This window comes from Anser cygnoides, chromosome 5 (genome assembly GCF_040182565.1).
Source record: "Anser cygnoides isolate HZ-2024a breed goose chromosome 5, Taihu_goose_T2T_genome, whole genome shotgun sequence".
Lineage (NCBI taxonomy): Eukaryota > Metazoa > Chordata > Aves > Anseriformes > Anatidae > Anser > Anser cygnoides.
The window spans coordinates 57,598,642-57,623,202 of NC_089877.1; the positions used below are offsets into that span (position 1 = coordinate 57,598,642).

Genomic DNA, 24,561 nt, shown 5'->3' on the forward strand with positions numbered 1-24,561 from the left:
TTCCCAATTTCTTAAGTTGATATATTCAGGGTCTAATACAAGAGCCATACTCTGGAAAACCTCTTATTGTCTGTATGTATACGGGACTAATCATTTGTCTGTAAGTAACAAACTGATATATGATCAAATATCATCAGCATTAATTGGTCTTGCAATAATAAAAGCAGTAAGTCTTTAAGAACGGGGGAAATAAGAAAATGTTCTGTTGCTGAAAGGTTCCTGTTGTATTGCTTGGATTTGCTGTTTTAAAATGCATGCCTTAATGGCTTCAAAATTGTGTTTTAAGGACAAGTACCACTTTCAGCGCAGAATTTACTCAGAAATGCATTGTACTCTGGTATGTAGTTGCACTTCAGTATGAATTTCATTTGTGGATATGTTCATTTGGGTAAAACAGAGATAAACAAATGTGCCTGAATCTTTGAGGCTTATTAGTTGTGTTTTTAAATCACATACTAGCAAATAAGATCCTGAGTAACTGCTTCTCCTGTGTCAATTCCAAATACATTTATGTGTTGTTTTACTGTTTATATTTTTAAGGAGATTTATTTTCAGGTACAGCTGCAAGGACAGACAATCTGGCTCTTAATCTCCTACATATCTTCTGTACAGATTCTGCAGGTGAATAAATAAGTAAAAGCCTCTCAATTGCATCTGACAATATTCCACATGAATTCAAATTGAATTCTACAAAACTGCAAAGATTAAAACCAAAAAGCTTGACCCCCACGTCCTGGAGTACAATGAGTTAGAGACAGTTCTTTTACCAGGAGCCTGGCAGACTTCAGGCCATGCTCTCACAGGCATGAAGGAGCATAACCGTAGTGCATTGTTCCTTTTATCTCTTTTATACATCCCCCTGCAGAATCTCTAATGCATTATGTTGGCTGAAGAGATGACTTAAATTGACCTTATTCCATTAAAATGTGTTTTCAAATCTTTACACAGACTTTATATGATCTTATTTCTGTGCATATGAGTTACTCAGCTGAAATAATGTGAAGAAGCCTCAAAATTTGATATTAGCTCAAGTATTTGTTGGGCAGAGAAAGATGCTAGATAATTCAGCTCTGAGAGGGCTTATCCGTGGAAGTCAGAGAATAAAATTCCTGTTCACATCTCTAGCCAGGGGAAAAGCACAGATTTGAGCAGGTGTCTGTCACATCACAGCTGAGACTCCTAACTCCTCAGCCAGCATGCGGTCATGGCCCAAATACAGTTCTGTGGGGCATTTAGCTTATACATTCACTGTTTATTGTGGGAGGGACCTGGTAGCAAAGCAGGACACCCAAGGTGAGACTCCTCACAGTCTGACACAACAAAATCAACGGGATAAACTGCATGTGCCAACCCACAGGCATGTCAATGATTACAGCATTAGGTGGCAGCTGGGCAAATTTTAAACGTGCTACCTAGGTATTAGATCTGGGCATCTAAACAGGTGGATACACGCTTTTTGAGTGTTTTGGCAAAAGTCTTTAGAAAAGAGTTACAGCATTGGGCCTTACTGGGTTACTAAAGTTGGTCTAATTCAGAGGGATTCATACTGAATCACTTTTTCCAAATCTGTCCTTAAAGTGCCCAAGGATACAGCCACGCCACAGTCTGGGTAAAGTGTTGCTGTGCCACAGTGTGGATATCCTTAGGTGCAAGACTGTAGCAAGGCTGGCCTTACTCACTGCTTCTGTTTCAAGCTTAACGAAGCTTTATATGCCGTGAAGTTTGTACATGTTTATCAGATCAGTCAGTATAATGAAAGATACAAACCCTTTTTATTTCATCATGGCCATCACAAGCAGAGTAAACGTTACCACTCCATTTTCATTTGCAGCAGCTTTTTACATACTTGGTGTCTGTTACCGCAAAACCTCTGTTCTTTTTTTCCTAGACTAAACAACTCCATCCCTTTCAGATTTTCATCCTAGGGCCCGTTTTCCAAACCTAGGTTCATGCACTTGTAGCTGTCTGCTGGATTTTCTTCAGCCAGGTCTCATTTTCCCCACAGTTCAGCTGGATCTCCAGCTGGATGGTTCAGCAGGTCTAAGGACACCTTCCTCAGTTTTACAGGCTGTTCTCCCATTTCAGCATAGTGTTTGCCTTCTTTTGCAGCCACATAACATTTCGACTCCTGTTCAGAGAAGCATCGTGGTCTCCAGTGTGATTCTTGTTGTTTCTGTCTTTGTGCCATCTGCAGATTCAGCAAGTGCACTCTCTATTGCATGCTCCAAGTCTTTCAGGAGAAGACAGAAGAAATCTTTAACCACAAGGAGAGCCTTTACAATTTGATCTGCACTTTATCCAAATAAATTCTTTACTGCTCCCAGTGTACAGTTCTTCAAGTGCATGTGCACCATTATACTATTTTTATCAGGGCGGTGAGCAAACAAATATTTGGTGAAAATGTAGTTCTGAAAAGAAACAGTATAGTTTTGATTAATTTATTCTGCAGTAAATCTTAAGTGTGTTGTTTTAGTCATTTGGGCATACATAGCTCGTATTTGTTGACCTGAAGTTAAAAGTGTTGTGTATTTAATCTAAGTAGGCAGATCTTTGAAAGTTTTTCTGTGAAACTGCAAAAATTAAGCATTTTTAGGTGGATTGGTTCTAATGGATGAGCTCCAAGGTACAGGCAGCTCCCCTGAGATCCTAATACTGATTCTTTGTCAGGACCCAGCACCAGGTAACAGGGAAACCTCGTACCTGCAGCCTTTACAAGTCCCATGTCACTCTGCACGGCCTCCCTGTTAATCTCATGCATTTCTCAATCTGCAAGTCAAACATTTGCTTTGAACTGAGCAAAACCTGCCTTGAAGATTAGATTTTTTCTCATGTCAAACACAAAAATGCATTTAAACCCATTGATTTCAGTGGATTTGAGTTTGTTTTTAAATTGATATAAGAAGAAGAATAAATCCCTTCAAGTCATCAACTGCCTCATACTTCTATGCAGAGTTAATGTTTTGAACTTTTATAAAGATTTTTTTTTCCTCCTGGTAGATTAGTTTGTAAAGTTTTCATTATTATTTTCACAAGAAACAGCTTATGGAAATGGAAGGTTTAATATTGCTAGCACTAGATAGAAAATGTAGCTGGAGTTTCTGAACATCTCAAAAATACAGTGGATATGATTACAGAAATGCTAAAGAGAATATCAAAAATTCTTCAAACTTCCTAAATCTGAAACAATGTAAAAGAAAAACAATGAATATTTTAAAATAATTTTGGCTATGAACAGCTGAGAAGCTGCCCCTTTCTTTGCACAAAAATGTGCAGAAATTTCCTCCAAACTAGTCATGGGCTGAGAGACTCAAAGAAAAGAAAAAAAGAAAAAAAAAGCTGAAAACACTGTAATCTGTTAAACAGGCTAGATTCTGTCCTTAAGCAGGGCAATTTACATATATTCACCCCAGGATAATTTTTTGGTTAAAACAAACAAACAAACAAACAAACAAACAAACAAAAAGCATAATCAACTAGCCAAACAAAAGAACAGCAATACATTCGCTCTGGAAAAAGATGTGAGTTCCTACACCAATAGATAGAAGGTATGATAAAGAGAAAAAAAAGCCATGCAACAATGGCAATGCTAATGCCATAAAAATCATTACAATAAATATAGCTCTGGGATCGTATCTGTCTTTGGAGTGTAGCTCTGTGCAGGTTCTCCTGCAGAGGAACAGTGCCAGCAATATATTTCTTGCAGCAAAGAGTATTTTTACATCCTAGATATGTTGAGCTGTGACAACTGAGTGATGATTTTTGCTGTTTACAAATCACAAAAAATCTATAAATGTAATGCCTGATAAATAATTATTCCACAATGAGAAAATAATTATTCCACAATGAGATGACTCTCTTTATTATTTAATGAATAACATGATTTTGCTATTAGGTAGCAAAAAACTTGGAAGATTTGATGGAACAGTAACGAAAGCTTTAGAGGAAACTTTGAAAGAAAATAAAAGCCTGGAGGTGAGTGCAACTGGGATAAAGCACAAAAGGGATGAGCAAACGTAGAAAGAGATCACTGGCACAGGCTTCTTTTGCCAACTGTTGAGACAGAACAAACGTAGGTAGGCATGTATTTCATTAAGATACTCAGTGTGGTACTGAATATGGGGTGAGTACAATTACAAAGGGGAATAAGGTATTAGGTAAAGAAAAGTTTAACTCACTAACAAGAACTTCTGCTGCACAGCAGGAACAGGCTGCCTGCAAATGGTTGAGGAGACAGCAGACCAGTGCAGAAGCTTCTCAGTTAGGTTCATGAGCTGCCAGTGCATGGCTGTAATGAGAAATAGAGCCAGTGCTGGCTGCTCCAGAAGGAACAAGTTTGAGCTCAGCTGGTCTGGGATGCTGGGCAGCTCTAAACTGGCTGGTACTGAGGTGAGAAGCCCAAGGAGTCTGGGGTAAAGGCTATGCTTGAGTTGTGGCCAGACATTTGGTACATATTGGGCCAAAGGGATCAAATACCTTAACAGACTTTGCGGTAATCTTCCATCTGAAAGAATGGTCGAGACAAAAGTAAAGGTTAAAATTTTATAGTGCAAAATTCTGACACCCTAGCTGGAGGCTTGTATTTCGGGCCATGTTAGACTGCACATGGTATCTGAATGTGAATATATATGCGAAATGCCAAGTAGCTGTATCTCGCATGTGAAGTGCAAATGGCAGAAAGAGGTAGCAGCATTTCGATGTGTGGAGAAGTGTGGGAGAGGAGCTGACTCTCAACATGTCTGTGAAACTTGACAAGTCCAGGAACGTCTTAGGTGAGATATTTCCAGCTGAGAGGAGAAGAGATTAGTTCCTGTGTAGAGCAGGGAACTTCACGTGGACCACGGCCTGCAATTCTAGCCACCCATGCTCAAGAAACATGAACTGAGTTCAGAACAGGTGCACGGCAGGCAGATGAGAATAGGGAATTGAGAGATGAGTGAAAAACCTTACTTTTTTCAGCCTAGCAAAACAAAGCCTGAGACTGGATGTAATTCCTTCTATAAATACATATGTGGGAAAGTGAGAGGAAGTATTTAAACTAAATGACAATGTTAGCACGGAACATATGGATATAAATTGGCCAGAAGGCTAGAAATTAGCAGACTTTTCTAACTAGAACAGCTCTGGAACAGTTATTCAATAGGAACAGCGGGGTGTTGTATCATTTAGTTGACATCAGTAGTGGGGAAAACTAGACCCAAACATCAGGAGCTCGCTTCCAGTCTTCTCTTCCATATTTATCACCTCCACTGATCAATGCCAAATACTCAGCTGGAGAACACAGAGTGTTAAATCTTCCCTCCCTCCTTTTCCCAGAGGAAATACTGCAAATGCCAGAAATGAAGTAGAGCAAATGTCTGCTCTGCTTGCCACCATGAATGCTGACGAGGTGCTGGAGTCTGGAATATGTTCTCTCCATTTCTGTGCATGCACATACATAAACTCTCACATGCATGTGTATTTGTAAATGCGTGCAGATACACAGAGCACACAGATGGGCATTTGAAATGGACTATGCCCATTGTTATATTTTTTTCCTCAGGAGTTAATTCGAGTGTTCCAGTAGTTTCTTTCCATCCTTATACTGGTAACAGAGTGTATGAGTATTTCAGTGCATTTTGACCACTGCAAATACAACATACTTGCATGATTTCATATGTATATCATAGCAACTCTTCTGAGCCACAGTGAAAAATAAGGAACATGTCACTACGCCAGGAGGCGACACTTGAAAATGCTGAATTTTTGCCACTTGTGTGCTAGTGCACGTGTGCGTGCAGGCATGTACACGCATACACATGCCTCCTGCTAACACAGTTGCATGTGTCTTAGCCTGGCCTGAGATCTGCCTCTTTCCAGGTTGTTTTTGGAGGGATACAGCCCCACACGCCTGGGGTGCATGTGTTAACGCAGATGTCAAGCCCCTCATGTTGGTGTCCCACACCAGGGAAGTGTATGCACCGATCTGTCCCCGAGACACAGCCTGGCGTGCCTCACGCTGAGCTCGTTCTCTTGCCTCACGATGAAGGCCCCAAGCTTTTTCAGGTCAGCGTGCGAGGGCATGCGTGGATGCGATCCCACCACAATGCTCTTGGGTGTCACGGGCCACCAGGGCAGGGCACGTGCCTGTCAGCGCGGTGCGTGCCTCTTCGGTGACAACACCCGCGTACATTTCAGGCGCGCGCGTGTGTCTGTCAGCACGCGGCCGGCCGTGTTCCTCGGGTCAGCACGTGTAGCCGTGCCTCATGGCCACAGCCTCGTGCGTGTCGGAGTGGCCTGTGTGTCTGCCGTTCTGCCGGTGACAGCTTTGTGTCCCGGGCCACTGAGTGTGTGTGCACACTACTCCACGTGTGCTGCTTGTTCTTTGCGTGCGTCCCACAGAGGCAGTCCCAGTGCCTCAAAGCTGTGTCCTGCGGGGTCACAGGCCCAGCGTCCGTCTGTCTGTCTCACAGTGACAAGTCCACGCTCCTCAGGCCTGTGTGCGCCTCACAGCGCCTCAAAACCCGGTGTGTGTCATTCCCCGTGTCCCTCAGAGCCATGTGCGCGTGTGTGCGAGTCACAGCCACAGTCCCACGCACACACCAGCCCCGCACACCAGCCGCGAAGCCCTGCGCGCTGCCGCGTCCCGATACCCCCACGGCACGGCCCCATGTGCCCGGGAGGTCGGCGTGTGTGGGAGGGAGGGCAGACGGCTGCGGGAGGCAGCGGAGGGCGAGAGCGCGGCGGCGGCTGCTGCGGCCGTGCCCGCCGGGGCTGGCAGGCAGCGGGCCCGCACGTCAGCGGGGCGGGCGGCGGCGGCGCCGTTAAAGGCCGGCGGCGGCAGGGGCTGTGCTCGGAGCCGGCGGCGGAGCGAGGCAGAGCGAGGAGGAGGAGGCGGCGGCGGCTCCTCCGGCCACCATGTCGGGCACCCGGGCGTCCAACGACCGCACCAGCCACCCCGGCGGCGGCGGGCTCAAGCGGGCGCGCAGCGAGCCGGGCGGTAACAAAGTGACGGTGGTGCTGGGGGCGCAGTGGGGGGACGAAGGCAAAGGCAAGGTGGTTGACCTGTTGGCCACCGAGTCGGACGTGGTCTGCCGGTGCCAGGTGGGTCCCGGGCCGGCTCTCACCCCTTTGGGGTCCCCCTCGCCCCCCGTCCCTTGCTTTTTTTTCCCCCCATATCCGTCCCTCCCGTCCTGCTCCGCGTCCCCCCGCCTTCCCCTCGCTTCCTGCCTTCTGCCCTCCCTGGGCCCCGCTGCTTTTTCTTCCTCGCCCCTTCCTTCTCGCCCCGTCTCCCTGCTCCGTCCGCCGGGGGCAGGCACCGTGCTCACCCCCCCTACCCCTCACCCCTCCCCGGCTGCGCATGGAAATGCCACAGGGGGGAAGAAAAAGCCCAGAACTATAAATAAAAACAGCTGACCCTCGGCGATAAGCGACACAAGATCCCCCGGGGGTGTCAGATGGCGGCCGCGGCTGGGGGAGGCCGGGCGGGCAGCCGGGGGTAAAAAGGCGTGTTTTGGGGGTAAAAACCTCCCTGCATGGCCTCTTGGGGTGGGCAGGTCTCTGGTCCTTGCACAGCGCCTGGAATTCTCTTCTAAAAATAGCCGCGAGAGGAGCGCGAGTGGGTAAAATGGCAAAAAGTTGTGTGAAAGTACAAGATTTTAACAGCTTGAAAGCAGGGAACGCTTCCGCTGCCTTTGCTTATGTATATTTCATTGGGTATAGTGCTAGGGTTCTTAAAACCTTAATGCACTTACTGCAAACTAAGTTAGCCACAGGAGTGATCACAAATAATTGCAGTAATTTTTAAAAGAACTGTAGTCAAACATTCATCACGAACATATTAGGCCAATAATAGCTGGCCCTGCAATGATTTCAGTAAGCCATCTGACTACATTAAGAAGTACTCACCTTACCTCAGCTCCCTTGCTATATGCCATGAAATGCATTGCTTCTGAATGCATGGTAGGTAGTGAAAAGCTGCAGATATGATAGGTAGTGAAAAGCTACAGATATCCTTGGATCTGAGGTGATAAACCCAAGGACGTTGGTGTAATTAAGCCTATTGTATAAATAAATATTGCTCTGCGAGTTAAATATTTAGAAAGCAGAGGAAGCATTTTCAATTGGAACATTAAACTCCTGTAATCTTGAATCACCTTGGGGAGAAGTTGCCCTGCAAAAGTTAGCTGATGAATATGTATTAACAGGGCTATAGCAACTTTTCCATCTTTCTTTTTTTCTCCCCTTTAAGTTGTTGTTGCTGGGAATTTCCCTTACTCATAATTGCTTTGGGGAGTTTACAAGCCCTAGCAGCGGAGAAGCACTTCACATAGGCCGCAGACATGTGTTTGCCATTACTACTGCAAGAAGTCGTATTGGCTCTTTTTAGGCTGTCTTCTGAGTGATGCCCTGAGGCTGCTTTTTCAAGACAGCTTTGCTGTCCCTCCAGAGAGCTGACTCACCAGCACAGCCCCAGGTGCAGCCACAGAAAACCAATGGAAGGACGCGGGGCTGTGTGTGCATGAGCGTGCTGCAAGGGTTGGTGTGTTAGCAGCAGACTGGATAGCTTAGGTGGCCTAATACACTGCTGGGCACACCTAGATCTGCTTGCTGTTCCATGTCCGTGAGACCAGGATGGATGGAAGGCAGGTGGATCTGGAGGACCTCTGGACTCTTTTTCAGAACAGTGTTCGCTGATACAAATGCACACGGCATGTGTATGAGAATACAATTGGGTTACTGATGCGCTGATTTAACAGAAGCATCTTCAGGATTAGAGTGTAGGGAAGAATGTACTTGAAACGCTTGAGCTTGTACTTGAACGCTTGAAAGTGGAGATTCAAGGAATTAATTACTTTGGAGTAGCAAAAATTGTACAACTTAAAAACGATCTTTTAAAGTATTTACATGGTTTTTTATACATCTGGCAATACAGAGGATGCTTTTTAAAAGGTGCTTCTTTAATAATTTAATACTTCATACTTTCAAAGACAGTCCTGCAAGTAGATAACAGTATAATTTTTGTCTTTGTTAGAACTTGGATAAAGGATCTGCATGTTTGTAAGCCTGTGAGTAGTACTAACTAGAGTTCTCTCAGTGGGGTAATGGTAGGTGTTTATCTTACAGGAGCAACCAGTTTGAGGGGAATTTATTAATCATATTATTGACATCATTTAGAAAAACAAACAACAACAACAACAAAAACCTTCAGCATTTGGGCCAGAACCTTGCTTATTTCCCATTCCTCCTGGAAACTAAGAAGAAGCTTTCTTCACGCAAGAAAACTTGTCTACTGGAATAGATTGCTTAAACAAGAAACACTGAAGGCTCCCCTTACTAGAGATTTCAGAAGAAGTTCCCTCAGGAATTGTTGATGTCTTAGAATATGGTGATTGACTAGGTTGGTTCCTGATGTCCCATTTGGTCCATTTTCTGAGACACTGATGGAAACAGTGTTCGACAGCATGTCTTAGTCCTCAGCAAAATGGAAATAGGGAAACTAGAAAACGAATAACTGAGAGGGAGATATTTATGTCTTTTAAAACATTGTCTCAAAGAGGCTAATTCTTCATCACTGTAGGGTTCTCTGTGGTCTAACATTTTAAAAAGCTTTTTTTTTTTTTTTCTTCCCCTTTTGGAATAGAATTTAAGCTCAGGGCCAAATGGGAGTTTCAAGAGCTTTCTCAAAATAGTAGTTCCCTAATATTTCTACGAGAGGAAGTATAATTTTCATTAAATATTTCTCAAGTATTTTTAGCTTGTTGATTTAATGAAGAAAATCTGTTGCAGCTGGATTGCTGCGCAGGAAATGACATGATATTTCCTGGGATACAGGAGGGAAGGCAAGCAAGCAAATGAGAACAGGGAGTCAGTCCTTCACAGGCACAAGGAAAGTTTCAAGTTGTGTTAAATAAAGAAAATTCAACATTAAACCTCTGGTATCTTTAATTTCCCTGAGTTTTTGGAATTTCATTTCAGATGAATGGAAGATTCTCAGTTTGATTGCATTGTTTCAGTTTTTCTCAGTACTTAGATTGTACACAATCCAAATGCAAAAAATTACGGTGTGTTCCATAGTTTATTTTTGATATTAGCGATACTGAAATGTTTGACTTAATCTAAATATAAAATTTTATCTCACCTGAAGAAATTGATCTCAATTCTCCTATATATTTGAAGCATCCTTTGTGTAAGGAGGATATTTCAATAACTTTAAAAGATCTGTGGATATTGTCATAGGTGATGCAGAACAGAGCTTCTTATAGGCTGGTTTCATAAAAACACCAGATATGTGGGCATGGTTTTTTTTTTTTTTTCCTAAACAAAGCACAGAAAAGGCATTTCCAAATAAATGAGTAACAGCAGGCAGTTTAAGGTTGTTAAAGAACTGAGTAGGTTTCAGGTTATTAATGGAGAACATCAAGAGCATTTTTCCTCTAAATTGCTCTTTCAGCAGGTGAAGGCATTCACAAACAGAACAATGACGCGGTTAATATTTCTTCCTTATTTTGGCCTCCTGGGGCATAGAGCTGTCACATTATGCTATGCAATGCTTTAAATCCCAGGTGTGTTTTCAGGGAAAGGGTACAGTCAAAGTTCACCTGAAAATGTTACATTTTGCTGTTGGCTTTAGAAAGAGGTTTTGTGCACTTGTGTAAAGCTTTAACTGTCAGAAAACAAGGCATGAAGAGAAAAAAATCACTTTTTTTTTTCTAGTCTTCTATTGTGTCATAAAACAAGAAGTCCTAACTGGAGTTTAAAAAATCTGCATACATACAATCATGTTAACAAGGAGAGGCTTGGCATTGCCTGAAATGTGGCTTCAGACTGCGTTTCCTTCAATGACAGCTCGCTGTCCAGACACTGTATGTCACAAGCTTCTTTGTTGTGTGGCTGCCTTCAAGATTAGAGCTTGTGGGCAGACTTTTCTGCCTGTTTTTTAATGATGTAATTTTACAGATCTGGTTGAGAGCATGACCAAGCAAACAGTTGACTGTCACAGCTGCAGAGGTGCAGCTCCAGAGGCATCACTTAAATTACATTTGTTCCAAAAAATCATACATAGGACTACTGTAATAAGGTCACAGTTACTTGAAGGCAGCTGGCTGGCCATACAGTTCTAGCTGTTTCCTTAAAGGAAGCTGAAGCCTTGTAAGGATACATTTGTAATAACAAGTTTTCACTGAACATATTTACTGCATGGGTCTGTGTGGATGTGAATGGAAGAGGAAATAGCATGTATTGTCTTAAAAAGGTATGAAACGTACTACTCATCTTTGCCAGTAATGGTAAATTACTCATAAGACGCTTTCTTTTTTTATAATAGAGGCGTGTGCCAAGAATATCTAAGGGTTCCTGCTGTAATGGACAGTAAACAACTCTGCCTTTCCTGATGAAACTTTTATGTGCAATAAATTTTTTCCACATTTGGTTGAAAAACATTGGAGGAAAATGCTCCATAAACAATTCCATAAAAGAAAATGAAGGGGAGGAAAGACAAAACAGTTTTCCAAAAGGTCAGAGTGAAAGATGCAAAAAATGCTGCTAATAAATTCTTAGGAGAGACCCTGTGATAGTCACTGTTTGCAGTGGATTTGATTTCAGTTACTGAACAGATTAGCAAAATAGCTGCAGTACAAATGCATGTCTTTCCTTTGGTTCATACTGAGAGCAGTAACTGTGAATCAGCAACGGAGACCAGTCCGAGAGTTTTAAAGGGTTTTCAAGTCATCATTTGGCACTGCTGTTCCAGTGCCGCCCAAGCTAACGCTGGATGTGTCAGACCCGTGACACTTGCAGCTTCTGGACGTCTGGAAACAATCTGCCTGATATTATCGGCATTCCCTCAAGAAAGGGCATTGAATAAAAACACCCACCAGCTTGTGAGAATGTGTTTGTAATAAGGAGGGTTGTTACTAGATTTGTTGAGCTTCTAATACCAATATGCTTTTAGTTTCACTCAACGTGCAGTCATTTCTTAAAACATTGCCTCTACCCGTCCCTGTTTGCTTTCAAGTTAAGAATTGCTTCAGTTTTAAAAAGGATCGTCTGATCTTTTGAGACAGAGAGACAAAAATTTTAGTTGTATTTTACACTGAAGAAAAGCTGAGGTGATTGAAATGGGTACAGAAAAACTTTGTTATGGTCACTTGCGGTTGATTAATATGCAGTTATTTAGACAGAAAAGGTTTAACCAAGTCAGTATACACCGAGGATGCTGAGTAGTTTTCTTGGTGTAGTGGATGCTAACAAATAATGCTGAGAAGGGCTAAAGATGTAAGAAAAGCATAAGGAAGTTTTGCAATGATATCTCAACCCCAAAATTAGAGAAAAATGTAGGAAAAGGATGTACCCAATGAATGATACAAATAACTGTAGCATATTCATAACTTTCCTTATTTCCTTTTTCTAGTGAATGTAAATAACCGTATGTACTAGAAATGGCACTTTGAGGAATGCAGAGGAATATACCATGGTCAAATGATAAAATAATGAAAAACAAACAGGCAGAAATGCCAGACAGTAAGTTTTTTTTTCAGTGGTTTAAGCGTGAGACAAGAACGTTTCCTCTATTTCTCTGTTGGCTGCGTTGCCCTCTGTCAGCAGCACACATGTTGTGACTGTCCCTATTGATCCTGGGCCGCTGGGACTGTGCAGCGGGGTTTAAACTAGGTCACTTTAGTGCGATGAGTACGTGCAGTTGCAGGGGCTTGTTGTCTACTGTTTTTCCTCTGTGTTTGTGTGTATGTGTCCTGTTGCTCTCCTTTAGGTGAGCTTTAACCCTGATATTTAGTATAATTTCTTCCTACAGAATAAAGCAGTGTGTAAAGACTTTAATGTCCTAATCATTCAGTGCTTAATGCTCATCAGTAAAAGGACTGACCTTGGAGCCATGAATGCACAGAGACAGTAGAACTGTTGTGTTTGATTTCAGTAATGTTTGTGAAGATTGATAATCCTGTCGACACGCATGCATGAATTTATTTAGACATAGTAAGTAGTCTTTTGTAGGTTTCCCTGCAAAAAAGCAAGTAGGATTTATTTTTCTATTCAACACAGAAGGGAGAGGGCTCATTAGGTGTGAGCATTGGTTTCCTTAACTAAAATAAAGAAGACCACCCTTTGAAAATGGAAATTCCCTGGTAAAATGCTTTATAAAATTTTGCTACCAAATTTTATTTTTCATTTTACTTATGCCTAATTACATGCTACACTATATCATTTTAGAACAACATGGTGACATTGCTATTTTAAACCAGCCGCTGCTCTGCGTATCAGCGAGATCATCTCAGGACCACCAGGATTATAAATACTGTATGAGAAGGTCAGGTTTAAAGTTTCTAAATCTCCATAAGAAAGCTAGCTTAATTTCCAATCCCTTCATAAAACCTGATAAATTTATTATCCTCTACAAGCATCGAAAGAAAACAGCTGAAAATTAAGATGAAATGACATCTGTTCTGTTTCATTCCTAACTCACTAGCTGTTGCTGACTTGTTTACAGATATAAGAAAAGTTATGTTCATATCCTTGGGTCGTATTACTTCCCACAGGGACATGACTACACTTCTTCAAAAAGAGAACTAAAGATGTGGAGACCTGTCTAGATTGTTCGTGATCCTTTATTTTAGGATTCTGCTGACATTACTCAGAAAGCCTTTTCCACTAGCATGTTCAATCTGTATACCTCAGATTAGTCATTTTCTTTACAACTACTGCTGGAGTTCAGTTTGTGTTTTGTTGTAGCCGTCTGTCATATTAGATTTTTTTTTTCCTGGCTTGACAAAAGTTTAAGTTCAGTTTGAAAGAAAATAACTAGAGGTTAAGAATATCTAGTTTCCCTATGGATTTGCCTGATGATCAGCATCAGGAGGTGAATACCTGCAACTCAGGCCAGCTCCTTGTCACCACTCTAGTTTTAAAAAACCCTGCTCCCCAAGTTCTTCTTGTCTAAGTGTACTTCTGATCATCCTCTAACCTAGCTCTTATCAATGTCTTTGGTTAAAAAAGAAAAGTTATGATCCTCTTCTTGGAACTGAGTTGGGGGCTCTTGGGTGGAAGTTCTACTGGAGAAGTTAGCAAGAAGAAACTTCCAGTAAAGGAAATGGTAAGCCTCTGTAGCGACCTCCCAACCTGAATGGGCAGCACTTTCAGTCATCTGTCAGAAGCTTTCACACACCCATGGTTTTGTGACATTACCTGTAAGTATAGGAGCGTTCAAAGCACTTAAATGCATTATGGAATCATTAGGGTTGGAAAAGACCTTCAAGATCATCTGGTCCAACCATGCCACCACCTCCCTGGACAACCCATTCCAGTGCCTGACTGCTCTTCCTGAGAAGAAATGTCTCCTCGTTTCCAACCTGAACCTCCCCTGGCACAACTGGAGGCCATTCCCTCTGGTCCTATCACTAGTTACCTGGGAGAAGAGGCCGACCCCCAGCTCCCCACAGCTTCCTTTCAGGCAGCTGCAGAGAGCAATGAGGTCTGCCCTGAGCCTCCTCTTCCCCAGACTAAACACCCCCAACTCCCTCAGCTGCTTCTCACAGGACTTGTGGTCCAGGCCCTTATATTTGTCTCTGTGTTGGATTTTTTTTTTAATCCGGTGATGTTCTAAACTCACAGTAGCATAAATCAAGAGAAATACCATGAGGGACCATGGATTTACACTATTAAAAGTTCATGTAAAAGCCAGTTACGCTGGTAACACTTCACCTGCATTTATTCAAGTTAATTCCAGGCAGTTGCTACTATAAATTAGAAATAGCCATCGTTTCATTAAATTGTAACAAGAAAGAGGAAACCATATATGTAATGGCGTTCCTTCTCTTTTATTCAAAATCATGGATGAAATGCTATAAACCTGAGGAAATTGCTCAGTCCAGTTAAAAAAACTGAAGCCTTTTTGCAGTTTCATACTATAATGGAGGTGTTTGGCCTGCAGATGCAGCAGTATGTCAGAAATATTTTAGTTCCATGCAGATGGAATTGGTAGAGCTGGGACACTTCTTACAGAAAGAGGTGGCCGGGAATTGTGGCATTTATTTTCAGATGCAGAGCTCCCAGACTGTTGGTTTGTAGCTGGAATTCAAACTCATAGATTAGAAACTCATAGATTAGAAGAAATTCATAGATGATAATGCCAGAAGGGATCATCCTGTAATCTTGTCCGACTACCAAGGACACAGTATTCCAGTAGCAGTTGCACCGCTGCCAAAAGGAGAAGTAATACAATCTCCCTACTCCTACTTGATATTCCCACTTACACTTGCAAGGATCGCGTTAGGCATATCAGCCCGTGTGCCGAAACTGTGTTCAGGCACCTCCACATGCTTCCTAGCGCAGAAATCCCATGTCCACTGTTCGGCATACCTGTTTGTTTCTTATTTATTTATCCTAAACGTGGTCATGACAAATTGTATGGTCGTGACAAATTCACTGCTTGCACAGTTTGGCTAAGGAGTTCAGACCCACGTACTGTTGATACACCACTAAAGCGATTTGTGTGCCAGCTGCAAGTCGTCAACAACGAGTTTCTATTTTCCCCATGATATTGATTAACGTTGTTGACTGGCAGAGAACTGATCGCTATGGGACCCATCAGAAACACAAATATTTAGTGCTCATCCTCTAGTTGTAGTTACAGACTATCGGTCGGGTTTTAAGGAATTTTTTACGGGCCGTGTTGATTTTTGTATCAATCCAGCTTGTTAATCAGTGTTCAGACATTGTGGGGAACACTGCGTGAAGGAAAGGTGCAGTAACTAGCGGAAACCAGAAGAGCATCTGGAAACACTCCTCCCACAGATGCAGAATGCGTTCTCTTGCACATTAGCTCCGTGGCAAGTGCAGGCAGAAATTAATCTGAGCATCAGGACACGTTTCCGCCTTATTCAAATGTGTATCATGAGGCTAGGTGGGAGCAAAGAGTTTCTGCTGCAGGTACTGAACAGCCTCATCACTGCTCTGAATGGAAACTGTTTACACCTGGGGATATTTCAACTTCAGAGAATACAGGAGTTGATTTAAAAATAAAAAATAAAAATAAATCAAACCAGCCTTGAAATGGCTGAGCACTACGGAAGGTGAATTTGTTTCTTAATATTTCTCGTAGGCTCTACTAAAAATAAGGTAAACTGCATGTTCTCCTGTACCAACCTGTTCATAATAATTATCAATTTCCTTAAAGGTATTATTTATACCAATAAGTGGTTGGTAAAACTGGCAAGATACAATAGATTGAGAAGCTATTACATTCATGCAGTGGTTTTGTTCACGTAGTATAGAACAGTAATCAAAGTACATCACTTTTATACAATAATACAAAATCACAAATAGGTCAGCAATAGAAAAATTGGGAAAGCATTTTTTGAATAAACTAATGTAGTGGAAAAAATCACCATATAGGATTATTCTGCTCTGAAAGTAATGCCTAGTATGTTCCTTGTTGCTTGAAAACAATGTTCCAGTTCCTTCTATTATCTTATAATCAAAGTTTATTTCCCACCTGGAATGACAGGCATTTAAGTTGCTGAATTTAAACCACTTTGCTGGTGGTCTGCTGGATTTTAGAAGAGAGGAGGTATGACTTAAAACAGCACAAGGTAGTAGAGGATCCCTTAGAGAAAATAAACTGAAATGGTACATTTTTAATGCTGTTAATAGAGCGTCAGCTTGTAGAGTTTTAAAAGTTAATAAAAACTCTGTTAAGCAATGCAGGTGCTTTCATAAAACTGAATATTAATGTTCCACTGCAGGCTATGAATGACTTCAGTATAAGTTGTTTTTTCCCTAGGCACCTGATTAAATTTAAACACCCACTAAATACGGTCAGAAATGAGCATTGTTCAGCTCTGGAACTTGAATACAGCCATGGCCGTGCAGTCAACCAGTATTCATGGGTCTGGGCAGTGCCGACAAAAGGGTTTCTGTGTGCTCTCTGGAGATAAGATTCCTAAATGACACCTGTGACTGTTGTAAGATATCTATCATGTTATCTTCAGCATGCTTAATACTTTCTAGTTCTCAAATTCCATTTCATTGCTGGTGTTTGTTGCTGTAATTGATAGCCCCGATCCAATCTCATTGTTGAAGCCTCACCAATGACTACAGCCTTTACAGAGCACCTAGTAGGTTTCTTGCATCTGGTACAGTTTTTAGTAGTTGCTAGACGTGCAGGTGGCTGCAAAACATGTTGGAGTTGCTGCAGGAAGGCTTCAGGTTAAAGGGGTACTGATGCTGTAGATGTCATCCCAGTTGCACTCAACCTCTTGAAGCTTCAGCAGCTCTCTTAATGGTTCCTTTGGGGCACAGAACTCCCCACACCATACTAGTTTAACGGGAATGCCCATGCTTCACAGATTTTGGAATTTAACACAAACCATTATTTCTGGTCATACCATGATTTCACAGTACAGATGATGCCAAAGTAGCACCGGTGATTAATCTGTCAGTTGTCGCCTTAACACTCCCGTCAATAGAGAAGGCTTTTCAGAATCACGACAGAATGCAGATATGACCTAGAAAAGTGCAAATGTTCAAAGCTGTATAAAATTCAAGTGAGACCAGTGGACAGTACTGTGATTCACAAGAGAGATTCTGTGAGCTGGTCTGGGTATTAAATGGAAGCTCATCGTGCAGAGCTGGGTGCAGTGTGCTAGGTAGATCTCTGGCCCTTCGATCGTGTAATGTTCCGATTAAGCCCGTGCAAGCTTTCAGGTTCCCCTTATATATACTTCATTAGAAAAAAAATGGCTCTCAGAACTTAGATAAAAGTAGAAAAGAAGTAGGTGTCTCTAACATCTGAGCTAATAGACTGGCAATATGTCATCAGAATATCTGTGGAACTTAATATGAGAAATATATCTAATTTACTAAGGTGACGAGGTAATAATTAGAAAGTAGCCCATCAGACCAGTTATGTTTTGGATGTTTGATCATGTCTGTTGGACTATTCGGTGCTCTGCTACCACTTTAATTGTATTAGTAGAAATGTGTTAAATTGAGCTGTAAAAATATACTCAGCAGACACTTCTTCAGGAAATGCAGATGAACGTGAGCAACAAACAAAAGCAGTTCCAGGGTTGTCAACTCTAGCTTTAGGTTAGAAAAGTGCTGCTTTGTAGGGTCTGTCACAGAATTCCTAATTTATATTTTCTGTCCAGACAGACGGAAAGTGGCTTCAAAGATTCTGGCAATTACAGGATGCAATATATATATATATATATCTGCTGACGTTTCTGTGCTTCAGCATTTTTTATATATGCCAGCTCTCACAGCTGATTGATTAAGAAGTTAAAATTAATGTCCCTTTTTAAGCATTTGCTAAAGAAAGAGACAGCATTTGTTTGGGCGTCAGTTGTTCCGGAAACATTTGAAAATCATAAACTGTCTTTCATAAACATTCTCATACCATTATATCCCAGCTTCTAAAATTTTAGTATTTTAGAAAGCGCTTTGATTATAATTTAGGAGTGGTTTTCTCTCAGATGGTGAATCCTCAAGCCATGATTTCATTTTTTAATCTTCCTGGTGATTAACAAAATCAGAATATAGTTATAGTATTAGTAGCAACAAATACTTTTGAAGGAACCAGGTTCCCCATTTTCTCAGGAAGCATGAAAATTGGTGTTTATAGCAGAGATTAAATCAGTGTTAAACCAGACTGAGTTCATTTCCATCTTGCTGCCTTCTATACACAAACAGGAAAGGAAAGCTCATTGTCTCAATAGTTACTAGCTTCTTTCTTAAGCCCCATACCTCTATAATAAAATAAGTTAGTTTTCTATCACTACAATCCATCCAATCTCTGACCTTTTAATTATCATGTAAAGGAGTCTCCTGCATGATTTATTAGCCTGCTAGTTAGCTCAATACCTTTGACTGGATTCAGGTTCCTACGGCAGGCCTATTACATCTGATAGGCAAACTAAATACTGTGGAAGGTTCTGCTTTCTTCAGGATTCTCTGGACAAGTTATAACTCTGCATTAGCAAGACACTTTAAAGTCCTTCCCAGCCAAAGGATGACCTACCCAGATATTTGCAAAAGCAAATGAAATTTGTACACTCCCTTGGCACGGTATATTTTTAAACTTTACTGTTGACCTCGCATCTTCCAAAACATGAGAATTACTTTTGTCATATCTAAAGGCACTATTTCTTTCTTAACGTTTTTCTCCATCCCTACTTTTTTAAAAGTTGTTTTTTTTTTATAACCCATATCTTTTTTCTTTTTTTTTTTAGTATTGTGTTTCAGCATATACCCACATTTTGAAAGGAATGTTAGTTGCTATTTTCCCGTACACTACATATGAGCAAATGGGCAAATGAGTAAATGAAACTTTGGACAAAAGTTGTGTGATTAATTATTATAAATGAAAGCTCTGTGAGAAAGGACAGTCATATATCATTTCCAGTCATTCAGCCAACACTCTTTATTATTTGCAAATTATCAGGAACAGTCTCAGTTCTCCTTCGAGTAGACGCCATCATTTCAGACATTTCCACATCATTCAGACTTCACAGCAAATCTACTAAGATTTGTAATTATTTTAAAAAATAGAAGGAAGTCCTGTAGCACCAGAGCAGACAAGCAGTCGGGTTTCCCAACCTTATCAGTAGAAGAAAAAACTACATCACTGTCAAAACAGCAGCAAGCATTATGTCTACTGATAAAACAGGATGTTTAATTTTAAAGTCCTTTGCTGTTTCAGTTTCGATCAAGGCATGACCTTTATTTATTCACTTCTTCCCAAATCTGTGGTGTCTTACCACCGTCTTTTAAAGCCTTATTGGTAAAAAATCTGTTTCTTGAGAAAATAACAGCTCCACTCTCAGGTGTGGTAGATGATCATCCAAATTAAGAATTGCAGCAGGCTCTATAAAGGTGTGGTGATGGTGTTTAGTGGGATGACAGGGATACTCTGTGAAGCTACAGACTACGCGTTCTCTGCTTTTTCCATCTCGAGCACCTTGAGAAGTGGCAACTGTTTTTTTTTCAGTGGGCAAGAAGAGTTGCCATTCAAAAGGAAATCCTGGGAGATGTAGGCTTAACCCCAAAGAAATGACCAGGCACAGAAAAGGGTGGGTTTGTGTGGGCATGCCAGAAATCTTTTGGCTTCATAATTCTCCTGTCTGAGCCCTTTTTACAATACTCCAGTATCTCAAGAAACTATAAGGTGGAGAAAACAGTGACCTAAGACATAAACACATAAATAAAGTGCATTTAGAGTGAAGGTATAGGATAACTAACCCTGTCTTTCTTTCTGTTGCAGGGTGGTAATAACGCAGGTCATACTGTGGTTGTTGATGGGAAAGAATATGACTTCCACCTGTTTCCTAGTGGCATCATTAATCCAAAGGCAATTTCTTTCATTGGTAAGACAAAATTGGTACTTACTTAATGAAGTAATACTTCAGGGCAGCTAGCTACAACCACAGTTTATAGTAACAAGCAAAGAAAAACATAGAATTCACTTTAGCGTCAGTTGTTTGACTTTGCATTTCACTGCTGCTTTAATATGAAGTAATTCTACATTGTCTGCTGCTAGAAAACAAGCTAAGAATCCCCCTCTTTCCATCATGTTGTCCTTTCTTATACTTTGTTATAAGCTTGGATCCTGCCCTCTACTTCTTTTTTCCTGTCATAATTTCAGAAATGTAAATGCTACTCTTTGAGAACACAGAAAACAACTAAATAGGCTAAATAAATAATATTATGTACCCCTGGCATCCACTTGTTGACTTTCCAGAAATAGGCCCCAAGATATAGGGCTCTCCTTGGAAGGTCATCATCCAGTCTTTTTTATATATATATATATAAATATATAAAAATATTTGGTTCACATTACAAACTGTTTAAGATGATGTTACATTTCACTGTAATGATATTTGATGCAAATAGCATCATTAAAAAGTTTGTTTTGCTTACTGGGCATTTACCTCCTATTTAAGTGATAGGCAAACTGAAAGCTTAGACTTATCCAAAATTATGATCCTTTCCAAAAGAAAAAATGCGTACAAAATGTGCAAGAAATGAGTAAATGAGTGTATTTCAGTGAGCCACAGATCTGTAATTTGTTTTGTTCCATTTGATAATTTCCAAATGGATGTTTGAAATAAATGAAACTTCTTTTTTTTCATACTGCTAAGTATGGCATATTATTTGGCTTTCCAATTTACTCTCTTGTCAAGTAGTAAAGAGTGTAACTAAGTTACCCTAAATTTAGGCAGAGACTGTTTGCAGATATTTCTGTTCCCGAGAAGGAAGTAGCAGCTGTTTTCAGCCCACTACATCATTAATCCTCCACATCTCATCAGTTTTGTATTGCTTGTGGATCTTAAATTGTAGCTCAATAGTAGGGAGAAGGCGTTGCTAATGCATTACAGCACTGGTTTGAGCTGGGTTTGAGATAAATACATGAATACTGAGGAAAATTTAAATACTGTCACACAGACTTGTCACTGTTATAAGGCCACAGACTTCTTTGAGCTTTCAGCAGTGAACAATGGCGACTAAATTCCTTGTTCAGAGTCCACCACAAACAACGAAAAGAATCTGCTTAAGTCAGCTGACTTTGGATCAGGCCCTGTGTTCAAACCTGAAATAAGCAAGTTCTGTTTTTTTTCTGATCTTAGCAGACGTGCAGTTGCTTACCCAAAGTAAAGATTTATCAAAAAAACCTCTCAAGATTACATAGTGAGAAATGTGAGAAACTTAGTCCTCCTTTTTAAATAAAATTTCAGACAGCAAGTATTTGCATGCCTTGCATCATAAGAATGAGTATTTTATTGCTTGCTTTAAAATAAATCTTTTGCGTTCCCAAAGGTAATGGAGTGGTTATACATTTACCAGGCCTATTTGAAGAAGCTGAAAAGAATGAGAAGAAAGGTTTGTATCAAGTAATTTAACCTTGCTTGACATTGTCAGCCAGGTTGAGGTTTTTTATTAAGCCGTGGTTTATTACCATAAATATTCAGTGTGATAACATTCTGGATTTAAAATAATGAAGAGAACGGTATTAAAAATTGTGTTATAGTCTTCAAAGAGATTTTCAAAAGTAGTCTTTTCATGGGTTTTCATAGCGATATGTGACATTTTAAACTATATCAGATAGAAAATAAAATCCTTAAGTGTGTTGCAAAGCTCTGTTTTACCTCAAAGGGTAATGATTTAACCAAGAGTTTCTTCGTCCCTGTTTCCCCAGGTGAATACAAAATCCTGCTTTGAGCAAGGGTTTGGAGCAGATGACCTTCTGAGGTCTCTTCCATTTTAAATTGATCTATGATTCTTTATGTAAATTCTCTATTTGCTAGGCACAAATGGAGTTTAAGTGTTTTATCATATAGCAAGTTAAACGAGGATCATATTTCCTTATAAACTAGATGAATCTTTTCAAGAAATGTGTGTAAGCCATAGCATTTTGGTGTTCAAGGAGAACAAATAGCTGAGTCCATACCAACATGGGAAAGCTGAAAAAAGGAAATGCAAAGCTTGTTACCAAAAATTTGAGTCATTTATGTGTTACTCGTTTTGTCTGCAGTATTCTTCAGAAACTAAATAAACTAGGAAAAAAGATAGAGGAAAAACTCAATGTAAATCTCCAAGTTGGACCAGTCAGAGCATCTGAAATCCTACTTCTTTTTTTTATATACTTTTTTTTTTTTTTTACAGGTTTAAAAGATTGGGAGAAAAGATTGATTATATCAGACAGAGCACATATAGGTAAGTGGTGATTGAAGGGTAAGGAAAGCTAAACAGCCACTTTAGAGTTATGGTGGAATCACATTATTACTCTACAAAGCAGGCATGCATTTCATCTGATACGTCTTGATTCTGTTGTGTATCTGAAATATAACAGAATTTGTACCTGTTAAAGAATGATGCTTTACATGTTTTCATAGTACTAACTTTGTTTTCACATTGTGAACATAGTCCTTGAACTATTGTTAATAACAAATTGAAAACAAAATTAGTTCTGAAATTATAGATGTCTGTGATTTAAAGAATGCTTTTCTCCTTTGATCTGTAGTTATGTGTTTGGTTTTCCATTGCAGTGTTTGACTTTCACCAGGCAGTAGATGGGCTCCAGGAAGTGCAACGTCAAGCACAAGAAGGAAAAAAGTAAGTATTTTCAGCACCTTCATATCATTAATAATAATTTGGAAAACAGAAAAGCAATATATCTATAAAGAGCCTTGCTGATTTTATTAATTCTGTGACTCTATTCTGTTCCTACATATTTTAGTGTATGAATTCTGAGGTATTACTGAGGATATAAATTCTTACTTCCATTTCCCAGTTCTCTACAACATATAAAGACATTTTCAAATTCCTAGCAAATCCTCTAATCTCATTTGCTTTAAAGTGATGCTTCCAATCCTCTTTAATACCAACTAGTGATGCTTTTTGAATTGGGTCTGAAGTGTTGGCAAGATTAGATTACACGCTAGTAATTGTTTAATGTATATTCAGTTATAGTTTGTGGAGATATTAATTTCTATTTTAATCTTACACAGTATGTAACTATTCATACTTCATTATTCTGGTTTCTGAAAGAACAAAGGTTCATGTGAACACACTATTTTTCTGCCTGTTAGTCTCCTATTAATGTTGATCCCATTGGACAATTTCAACCAATCTTAACATACAGAGGTCTCAAAATTATATATTTCTAAAATAGGCATGCAGATAGGAAAGCAGCTTCATTTTTGTCCTCATCAAGGTAAAGGCTGCAACGAGTTCACTGGGATATGCATGGTATAAATAATGATTTGGATTGAGTCTTACTCAAAAAGACTACTGGAAACAAAGCCATAGGAAACGAGTTTCATCGCTCACAAACTGGTTGTTTACAGTATAGGCAGTGCTGCAGCTGTGACAATGACATTTGTTCTCTTCCCTTCTTAGGAAGGTGACTTAGTAGTACTACAGGATAGCATAGTAACCATCATTGCTCTGTTAAAATCTGTGTATACACACACACTCTAGACTCAGCTTGTTTCAGCCAGATCCAAGGCTTAATGGTATACTGCATACCATTAATATTAGCAATATTTATGTAAATCCACTGAAGCATGAAAGTTGCTTTATACTGACTATTATAGAATGTTAGTGACTGGTTTTTTTTGTTGTTGTTGTTGTTTTTTTGTCTCAGAACTTCTGCCCAGTATATAGAGTACTGAAGAGCTTTAACAAATTAATTGGCATAAAAATATTTTTGCATATGTTAATACATGTTTGGTTGTGGGTTTTGGTTTTGTTTTTTTCAACCAGTATTGGCACAACAAAGAAGGGGATTGGACCAACATATTCTTCCAAAGCCGCACGAACAGGTCTTCGAATTTGTGACCTCCTTTCTGACTTTGATGAATTTTCTTCAAGGTACGACTATTTTCTTTTCTAAATATTATGTTAGTCGTATATTTTGGCTGGCAGATTTACTTTTAAGGAGATGTTTATAAAAATGTGTCTGAATTTTGTATATAAATTATCTAGAAGGAGAAGAAACTGGAAAGAATGTGTATGTGTGTATTTTCTATACTTCTCAGAGTTTTTTGTCATTTAAATTATAATTTTATATGT

The 24,561-nt window shown here is 40.1% G+C and overlaps 1 protein-coding gene across 1 annotated transcript in view; it reads left to right on the forward strand.

The window, feature by feature from the left end:
• Positions 1-6,711: 6,711 nt before the first annotated feature.
• ADSS1 (adenylosuccinate synthase 1) overlaps positions 6,712-24,561 on the forward strand; it is a 28,692-nt gene continuing 10,842 nt past the window's right edge. The window contains exons 1-6 of the mRNA XM_013182980.3: positions 6,712-7,080; positions 20,252-20,354; positions 21,805-21,867; positions 22,651-22,701; positions 23,034-23,100; positions 24,253-24,360. Coding sequence (XP_013038434.2) covers positions 6,895-7,080; positions 20,252-20,354; positions 21,805-21,867; positions 22,651-22,701; positions 23,034-23,100; positions 24,253-24,360 — 578 coding nt within the window. The 5' untranslated portion in view covers positions 6,712-6,894. The remainder of the gene's footprint in view (positions 7,081-20,251; positions 20,355-21,804; positions 21,868-22,650; positions 22,702-23,033; positions 23,101-24,252; positions 24,361-24,561) is intronic.